Consider the following 10,215-nt stretch of genomic DNA (forward strand, 5'->3'; position numbering starts at 1 on the left):
GCTGAGTGCAGTGGCTTATGACTGTAATTCCAGCACTTTGGGAAACTGAGGCAGGAGGATGTCTTGAAGCTAGGAGTTTGATTAGTCAGGTGTAGTGACTTATGCCTATAATCCCAGCTACTTGGGAGGCCGAGGCAAGAGGATTGCTTGAGACCAGGAGTTTGAGGCTGCAGTTAACTACAATAGCACCACTGCACTCCAGCCTGGGTGACAGAGTGAGACTCTGTCTCTATTTAAATAAATATGTAAATAAATAAGCTGGGCAAACAATGAAAATGAAAACATTGTGAAATACAAAGCAGCTCTGTGGGTTCCACTGGTTTGCAGCATTTGATCTAATTTCTAAAGGGGGTATAGCAGGTTTTTAACCTGTAAATTATGGTGATTGGCAGGTCAGGGTAAATGGTAGTTGTGTGTGGGGAAGAGATGATGGCAACGGATGTTTTCCTCCTGCAAAAACTAAAATGTGGGAGTGACTTCTCTGGCCGTGACTCCATGGTCTCTCCCCTCAGAGCCATTTTCAGTAAAATTTTTATAGTTTAAAAAATATGGTTCTGAACAATTTTTGTTAGAGTTATTTTGGGATTTTTAAGTAGTTTTTTGATTGTATACATGGTAGAATTCTTAAAATTATACAATTATAATGTATAACAAAGGATACAGTTATAATTCATAAAATTATAGCCCCACTGGCCATTCTCTGGTAGCTGGGAGCAGTTCACGCCAACAGGGCTATACCCCACTGCTGACCTGCTCTACAGGATCCCAGGGAGGTGAGCATAGCCTACCAACCTCTTTGGGTAGTACAGCGATAGCGACTGAGGCTTCCAAAGCTGTCATCAGAAGATTGTGGGCGGAAACTTCCAGGGGTTTGCTCTGAGCTTCTTGAGGCTTCTCAGCTTCAGCTGCAAAGTGAGTGGGTGTTTCTTTGAGAAGCAGAATCAGAGAGAGACATAGAGAAAGAGAAAGACAGAGGTGTTTCCCTTAGCTATGGAAACTCTATAAGAGAGATCCAGCTTGCTTCCTCTTGAGCAGTCAGCAACGGGAGTCCTGTCCTTGACACCTCAGCCTCTACAGGATTGAGAAGTAAAACCATTTGCTGGGGCTGACCTGACTCACCGGCTGCCATGCAGCAGCCCTTCAATTACCCATATCCCCAGATCTACTGGGTGGACAGCAGTGCCAGCTCTCCCTGGGTCCCTCCAGGCACAGTTCTTCCCTGTTCAACCTCTGTGCCCAGAAGGCCTGGTCAAAGGAGGCCACCACCACCGCCGCCACCGCCGCCACTACCACCTCCACCACCACCACCACTGCCTCCACTACCGCTGCCACCCTTGAAGAAGAGGGGGAACCACAGCACAGGCCTGTGTCTCCTTGTGATGTTTTTCATGGTTCTGGTTGCCTTGGTAGGATTGGGACTGGGGATGTTTCAGCTCTTCCACCTACAGAAAGAGCTGACAGAACTCCGAGAGGTAAGCCTGCTGGCAGACTGCCGTGCCCTGGAGGCACTAGGCATAAGGGGGTGGAGGGCCCACTGCCTGGCTTGCAAAGTGCTTTTCAATCCTCTTTTTTCTTAGAAATGGGTTGTTCTAGTTATTCTATTCTATAGGCAGAGAAATGGAGGCTCATAGGAGTGAAGGGAATATTTTTTATTTTGTAAAGAATCAGAGCCCAACAGTTTTTCTTTCCTCAGTTGTCAACTCAGTCTGTTGAACCATTTACTGCCTCATACCTAGTGATTTAAGGAGTAAAAAACAAACAAAACTTTTAAGTTTTGCTTGGAAGTAAATTTGTTCAGATGACCAAACTAAATCTTGAAAATACTTAAAATATTGGTACGATTTCAAATCACAAAACTGAGGGACAGTGAAGCAAAATTGCTTGACCAAAGCCTGAGTTAGCAAAAGTTCTGAGGTATTTGGATTCTCTTTCCAGGGCTTGGTTTATTTTATGATTCTGTCTCTTTCGCTTAAAGAATTTTATTTTTATTGCGCATCTTTTCTCTTTCTCTTTTACTAGTCTACCAGCCAGAGGCATACAGCATCATCTTTGGAGAAGCAAATAGGTGAGTCCTTTTTCACATGTACACTGAGTTCCTAAAGATGATCCTCAGCACTGAAATATGTTAATGGAATGCCTTATATTCTGTCCTACACTTTGGCTTATGTATACTATCAGATGAATTCTGGCTAATTCGGAATCTCTGGTCAATATGATTCCTTGAGCTGCTTTAAAAATGTGAAGTGAATTGAATTGCTCACAATCAATATAGTTGAGCACGGCACACAATTCAAAATCACTTCCGCTTGACTTTGGAAAGAGACACGCATATACAACCGTGGACCTTTGCCCCCTGAGCAGTGGTTCCAGGCCTATCCCCTTCCACAGACACCCTGGTCCTGGCGTGCGTGCCAGTGGCTATAACTCCTGGGAAGAGAAGGCGAAGTGAAGGCAGAGACAGATGTTTCTGAGAAATGTCCTCTCCTCTTTTAAACTGTCTAAAGAGATTACAGTGAAGCTTTATTTCCAAAATATTTTATAGGATGTAAGCTTTTAAAATGTGGATAATCAATTCCGTATATTAGAATGGTTTTTCTTGAAGTCACCGAGAAGCTTAAGGGAAGACTTCAGCCATCATTCAAAGGATGTTCAGCTTCAGAGGCAGTCATGAGGTACCCTTGATCACAAAGGAAAATCCTTTGTATGGGAGCTAGGGCAAGAAGACAATATGTTGAACACTGATCTCATGAAATTTCAGGGCATAGTTTTGCAAGCTCTGTACAGATGGATTTTACAATGTGCTTCACTAGTCTAAGATTCATTGAAATTTTAGATTTAGATTTACAATAAGATTCACTGAAGTTTTAGAGTTGGAAGGAAGCTTAGAATATCTAGTCCAGCCATTTCATTTTTTTGGAAGAGAAACAAAATACCAGACAGATTAGGTGAATATGCCCAAGACCCCTAGTGTGGAACTGGGGCTAGAAGGAACACAGGCTCTTGATACCTTGTCACCTACAGGGCTTTCCAGTACTGAACTGGTGCCTCATGAAGTAGGGAAACTCCTGTCTCTCTGTAGTGAGCATGGAATGAGAAATAGAGGAAAAGCAGGATACCTCTGCAAAGACTATAAATAGGTCTCATCCTTAGAAACTCAGAATAAAGAAGAAGGCAGCACTGGCCATCTATTAAGTGAAGTAAGTTTCAGTTTCTCTGGATGTGGCTACTGCAGGCAACCCAGTCACCTGTCTACTCTCCTAGACTGTTAAGTTCTTATAGGAGCCACTGTTGGGAAGCTCTGGCCCCTGCATCTGTGACCTAATCCTTAAATGTTAAAAAGTCCATATGTTCACAAGCAGAGTGGAAATATTTGCTAGAAAAATAAAGCCTCTGGAGGATGTCTGAAATAAGATCATTTTGAAAATCTGTGGAATGTGCCTGGTCTGATAGGTACCTAAGCATTCATCTTTTACCCACTCTCTGGAGTCAATTTAGTGATTAAAAGTCAAATGACCAGATGAGTCAGGTCCACCTACCCCAGTAAGTATTATCTTCTCTAGATCAACCAAGATGAACCAGAAATTGTTAAATTATCACATGGAAATCAAATCAGTAACTTTACTAATAAGAAAAGAGATGCAAATTAAAAATAGGGAATACCAATTTTCATCAAATTAGTAAAGATTACAAAAAACCCAGACTAACAAAGATTTGAGAGAAAAGTGCTGTTCAAACATTAGTTTCAGCCAGTATACATGTAAATTGCTACAACTTTTTTGAAGAGCCCTTTAGAAATACATATCAAAAGCTTGAAACTAATAGTTTATGTTGTAATCCTATCACTAAGAATTTCTCTTAAGAAAATAATCAGAGATGTGCCTGAAGATTTATATATAAGGATGTTCATTACTTCCTTATGAGCCTATTTATAATAAACAATCCAGAAGAAACTTGAATGCCTCATACTAGATTAGTTATATACATTATGGTGTATTCAAACAAGCACATAATAAGCAGCAACTAAAAATGATGTATCAGAAGGACATTTAATGCCTTGGGGATTGTGCAGTCTGTATTGTTAGATAAACAGACAAGTTACAAAAGGATATGTTTTGTTTCATACTGACTATGTAACCATGTATGCACATTTTTATATTCTTAGGAACTAGAAGGTTCTACATACTGCTAACAGTGATTTTCTCTGGGTGATACTATTATAGATTATTTATACTTTCTAACTTGCTCCTTTTTACATTTTCCATTTTTTTCCAGTTACCTAATTAAATCTTTTATTCATTCACATGTGTGAGGCTAGATGTTGGGTGTTGGCTGCTGATCGAGGATGAGCCAGCCCAGGGGACCTGTCCTTATGGAGCTTTTAGCATGGTGAAGAAGCGAAACAAAAGCAAGCAAACAGACCATACAATTCCAAAGCTGTACTAAGTACAAGCTGAGAATCCTTTTTAAGGAGGTGTTTACGCTGACACCTGGGGAGTCAGAAGCCCGACAAGTGAAGGGCTGTGTGCATGTGCTGTGGAGTGGGGTGGAGCTGGGGGAGAGCATTTCAGCACTGGGAACGGCACATGCAAAAACCCTGGGGCAGGAAGCTCTCATCACCAGTGTCTAAGATATCTCTGCAGTTTATTTATTCCAGCATATGTACAGCATATATTCTTAGTGAGCATGTTCTGTAAAAATAACATTGTACTAGGCTCTGTGAGGGATAAAAAGATATGCAACATGTGGTTCTCGGTTCTGTTTCCTGCCAGTGCATGGCTGAATGCCAGATGAGTTGCTTGGGTGGTTTGCGGTGTAGGAATGCAGAAGAGACTCAGTTTTGCCTTTCCTGTTCACTAACACCTCCTTCATGGTGGGTTGTCTTGGGTGACCAGAGAGGTCATGATCGCTCAAGTAACGTTCTCTGTGAATTGGGCCATTCTCACACCATATGTGAGTTTTACAGGCTAATCACGAACCTGACATATTCAAGCATCTCGTGTGAATATTTGTTGAAGTCTCAGGTAGCTGAATGTGTTAGCTAAGTGGCAGCTGTCTATCTTGTCTGAAATAGTTGAAGTCAGAGAAATAGTGTCTGTTTTGAGAACTATTGTCTATTCTTCCATTTAATGTGTCCGATATTTGCTAGTAACAAGCCCTGTGTTAGAAACTGGGCTTCTCTGGTGAATTCAACATATCGTAAGGAACTTGTCATTATTTGAGCGGAATAAGATAATTTATGTAGTTACCCCAGAGAAGAGGAGTCAGAAATGACAAGAGAGGGGAAGACAGAGTGATCCTAAATTTCAAAAGAGGGGAAGATCATATTTGATCAAAAAAGGTTTGAGAGGGTTTCCCAAAAAAAGAGGTATACTAGATAGTCCTTATGGGATGTTTAGGAATTTGACACAGAAATCTGTTTGAAAGAACATTATGGGCAAAAGACATGGCATGAACAAAGGCACAGAGGAAGGGAAGTGGGGGTATGTGTAGCCCACAGAACTCCCATTGTGTGGCAGTGCTCAGTGGGAGTAAGGAGATAAGGCTGGACAGATGGGCTGGGATTGTGTGATGGGGAGACTTGTATACAACTGCATCTTCAGGGAGGAGCCATTAAAGGTGTTTGAGGCCTCAGTGATATGAGGTAATTGTCTGAGGCCTTAAGATAATTAATTTGGGGAAGATTGTAAAATGTCCCTGGGGGAAGATCTGGTGACATGGACAGATTAGCGGTCTTCTTCAGTCTCTGTCCTGTAAGTCTTAGGGACAAGAGAATCAGAGTGGACAGAGCCCTGGAACTGGAGTCAGAGGACCAGGATGTGGTCGCATCTCTGAGGCTGACTCGTTGGATTAGTCACCCAACTTCTAAGCTCATTTTGCAATTGATAAGGGGTAGGACAATAATACATACCTCAAAGGGTTGTGGTGAGTTCTAAATGCAATAACTGACATGACAGCTCATTATGAATAAACGTTTACATTAATTATATTTTATTGAAACATTATAATTTACACATATGTCAATCTTAATTTGGTTTATTTTTTACCTCTTTGTTTCTGAAATATAGACTACGGTGAATCCCGCAGTTCAGACTTACATGATTAGTATATGTTAGACTGTTGCCATTTATGGTTTTAAAATCTTTTTTTTTAAATTATGGGATTTAAATTCCCACCAAAATAACAGTTGGTATTTCATTTTAACATATATTTTTCCTCTCTCTATGATACAGGTCACCCCAGTCCACCCCCTGAAAAAAAGGAGCAGAGGAAAGTGGCCCATTTAACAGGTCTGTATCTGGAAGGTACGGGTAGGGTTTGGGAAAGCTTTTGGCAAAGGCAAAATGGCTGCCTGGTTTCCATTACCAGGCTCTAGAGAGTTGTTACTTCCTGGTGACAGTATTTGAACTCAATCATACTAACATTTTCCTTGTTGAGTCAGTCTTATAAACACACTTCGATCCCCTATTCTCTGGGCAAGGCCTTCTAAATTGGAGACCTGGAGCTGATTATGACATGACCCCTGCCCATAAGGAGCTCATTCTTTTCAGTCATTCCAAAGTCCCTTAGGGGACTGGGGGCACAGATCCAAGAGGTGAGAGCTGAGAAGGTGAGGAATGAGGACTTGTTTTAGTCAGCGTTTTCTTGGTTTTTTGGAAGAGCTTCACTCTGCTTTGTCCAAGAGTATAAACAGCAAGAAGGGAGACTCACTCCTGGCACTTGTAGACTTTCAATATGTGCCTGTAAAGTGGAGTGAAATGATATGGTATGGGCACTCCCATTATAAACTCCCCCCCAAAAAAATCATAAATAATGGAATAAATATCACAGAAAGTGGTAGGCTATTGTCCCTGGAATTATTTAGGCAGAAATTGTAGAATGATCCGGTCACATCAGCAGACACTTACTCAATACCTGCTGTGCACCAATTTGGGGATGTGAAAATGAGTAGCATACGGCTCTTGCCCACAGGGAGCTTGACATCTAATAGGGAAAGACTGGCATTTATGATAATTTCAGTACTGCAGAGATTTAGGTTATGTTCATGACGTTGTAAGGATAAAAAGAAAAGGAAACTCTACCCCAAACTGAGGGGCTGAATAATTCTTACTGCAGGTGAGATGATGGACCAGATGGTCCCTAAGATCCTTCCCAACTTTAGAATTTTAGAGTTCCTTGGATTTGGCTCTTTCCTTCAGGAAAGGACTTCAAAGCCTAACAGTTTGGGTGCTAGTTCTGAAGATAATAAAATCTTTGTTCCAGAGAGCTAATATTTTCTCAATAATTTCTTACTGCAATAGATTAGGGGTATATACTATTGTTCCAGTTGTGTGGATGACAAAATAGGACAATGATGTTGAGGAAATTCTGTGATGGATCAAGTTCTGACCCCTCAGCCAGTTCTGTACAGGCCGTCATTCTGAGTGAAACATTTGTTCAAGGAAGGGCCCACAGTTTTGCCTTAGAAACTTAGTTTGTTGGATGCATGACTATTCCTGGCTGAAAGCTCCTTTCGGATTTATTTCAGGCAAGCCTAACTCAAGGTCCATGCCTCTGGAATGGGAAGACACCTATGGAATTGTCCTGCTTTCTGGAGTGAAATATAAGAAGGGTGGCCTTGTGATCAATGAAACTGGGCTGTACTTTGTATATTCCAAAGTATACTTCCGGGGTCAATCTTGCACCAACCTGCCCCTGAGCCACAAGGTCTACATGAGGAACTCCAAGTATCCCCAGGATCTGGTGATGATGGAGGGGAAGATGATGAGCTACTGCACTACTGGGCAGATGTGGGCCCGCAGCAGCTACCTGGGGGCAGTGTTCAATCTTACCAGTGCTGATCATTTATATGTCAATGTATCTGAACTCTCTCTGGTCAATTTTGAGGAATCTCAGACATTTTTTGGCCTATATAAGCTCTAAGGAAAGCACTTTGGGATTCTTTCCATTATTATTCTTTGTTACAGGCACTGAGAATGTTGTATTCAGTGAGGGTCTTCTTACATGCGTTTAAGGTCAAGTAAGAAGACATGAACCAAGTGGACCTTGAGACCACAGGGTTCAAAAGGTCTGTAGCTCCTCAACTCACCTAACGTTTATGAGCCAGACAAATGGAGGAATATGACGGAAGAACATAAAACCATGTGGGCTGCCATGTGAAGAGGCAGAAGCATCAAAAAGCAGCCACCAGGTGTTCTACACTCATCTTAGTGCCTGAGAGTATTTGGGCACATTGAAAAGGACACCTTTTAACTCACCTCTCAGGGTGGGCCTTGCTACCTCAAGGGGGACTGTCTTTCAGATACATGGTTGTGACCTGAGTGTTTAAGGGATGGAAAAGGAGGACTAGAGGCTTGCATAATAAGCTAAAGAGGCTGAAAGAGGCCAATGCCCCACTGGCAGCATCTTTACTTCTAAACGTATCTCCTGAGCCGTCGGTGAAGCTAACATAGAAGCAAGAGAGATATTTTGGGGACTCATTCCATTCCTAACACAGCCTGTGTATTTCCAGTGCAATTGTAGGGGTGTGTGTGTGTGTGTGTGTGTGTGTGTGTGTGTCTAAAGAGAGAATGTAGATATTGTGAAGTACATATTAGGAAAATATGGGTTGCACTTGGTGAAGATTTTGAATGCTTCCTGACAATCAACTCTAATAGTCCTTAGAAATCATTGATTGTCAGCTACTGATGGTGTTTTCCTATAATATAATAAATATTTATATATGTTGTGCTTTTTGGGAAAAGAAAACATATAATAAAAAGTATATGTTAGGATACAAATAATTTTTAGAATTTACTAATATTTGAAATTTTTTGCTTATTATTTCTTTCCTCCATGGTTTCTTCATTCATTATGATGTCAGACAACTTTAAGAAGAATTTACTGGGGTGAGAAGAACTATGAAGCAAATCTTTCTGCCTTTGCCAAGGCTTCCTTCTCTATATATATTCTCTTTCCTCTTCACCTCCCAGAGTTTCCATTACCAACATTGTGACCAGTGTTAAGCTTACCCAACTTTCCATAGATTTGATGAGAAATTATATTTTCCTGAAGGCAGAACCATGGCACAGTGGAAAGGGCACACACTTTGGACTAAAAAACTTAGATTTGAATCTTTGTTCTTCCATGTACTGCCTATGTAATCACTGGTTAGGTCACTGGACCTTCCTTGAACAAAAAAAGAGCTGAAAGTATCAGACACATAGAATATCAAAAAATGGTTTCTACCACTACTAAGCCATCCTATTAGAGCCACTTCATTCTCCAGAGGTCACTGATCTGTGGGATCCATCTAAACACCTGGTTTCTTGTATTCTCATGTTTGTCATTCACAATGGCCTTTTCCTATTTTATTCAACCACTCACTATCATAAGCTCTCCCTAGACTTTGTTATCATTAAAGATTGTAGTAACTCCTTTGGAATTTGATTTTAGGTGTCTTATTTTCACAACATCATCTCCTATTATTCCAGTGGAATTGGTCCAACATTTTCTTTTCTAAAATATTTTTGAAAATATTAAGACTTCTAATTGATAAACTTTATTATTTTCTTATACATACATCAGCTCCTTCCACATCTTGACTTCTATGTCCAGCATAAATTTCATCATCTATCATGACAACCAGTACCTTGGAAAGACTCTCAACTCCAAAATACTCTCTTCCTCCACTGTATTCCCCTTGCAAAAATCCTATTTTCTTTAAGCTGTCATCTCAGAAGTTGGATGTTGCTGGACAAAAATTATCCAAACAGGCTTCCTAGTTTTAGTTTATTTTTATCTAACACGAATTTAAATCAATCAATTATTGATCTGTCACTGACTTAGTTTTGTTTTTTGATTGATTTAGGTAGTACATGTACATGGTATAAATTTTAAAAGATACACAAGGATATATGATGAAAATAAGTCCTCTTTCCACCCTGTCTAGTGGCTCCATTTTTGCCCCCAAAGAGGATCACTGTTTCCTAACATTGTCTTGCAGAGATGATATATACATAAATATGAAATCACTTTACTTCGTAGTTTCTTAATCATGGATCTGTGACATTGTGAGCTGAAAAATTGCTTGCTATGAGGTTGTCCTGTACACTGTAGGATGTTCGGTAGCACCCCTTCTCTCTACCAACTAGATGCCAGAAGTATCCTCCCCTCCCCAACTTGTGACAACCAAAAAATATCTCCAGACATTGCCAAATGTCCCCATGGTGGGGAGGA

General features: G+C 40.7%; 1 protein-coding gene across 1 annotated transcript; it reads left to right on the plus strand.

The window, feature by feature from the left end:
- The first annotated feature begins 893 nt into the window (after nucleotides 1–893).
- Nucleotides 894–8,777, plus strand: FASLG (Fas ligand). Its single transcript, XM_010372607.2, has 4 exons — nucleotides 894–1,472; nucleotides 2,020–2,065; nucleotides 6,231–6,287; nucleotides 7,526–8,777. Exons 1-4 carry the CDS (start codon nucleotides 1,128–1,130, stop codon nucleotides 7,918–7,920), a joined length of 843 nt encoding a protein of 280 aa, XP_010370909.1. The 5' UTR covers nucleotides 894–1,127; the 3' UTR covers nucleotides 7,921–8,777.
- Nucleotides 8,778–10,215: the final 1,438 nt, after the last annotated feature.

This window comes from Rhinopithecus roxellana, chromosome 8 (assembly GCF_007565055.1).
Source record: "Rhinopithecus roxellana isolate Shanxi Qingling chromosome 8, ASM756505v1, whole genome shotgun sequence".
NCBI classification, from domain to species: domain Eukaryota; kingdom Metazoa; phylum Chordata; class Mammalia; order Primates; family Cercopithecidae; genus Rhinopithecus; species Rhinopithecus roxellana.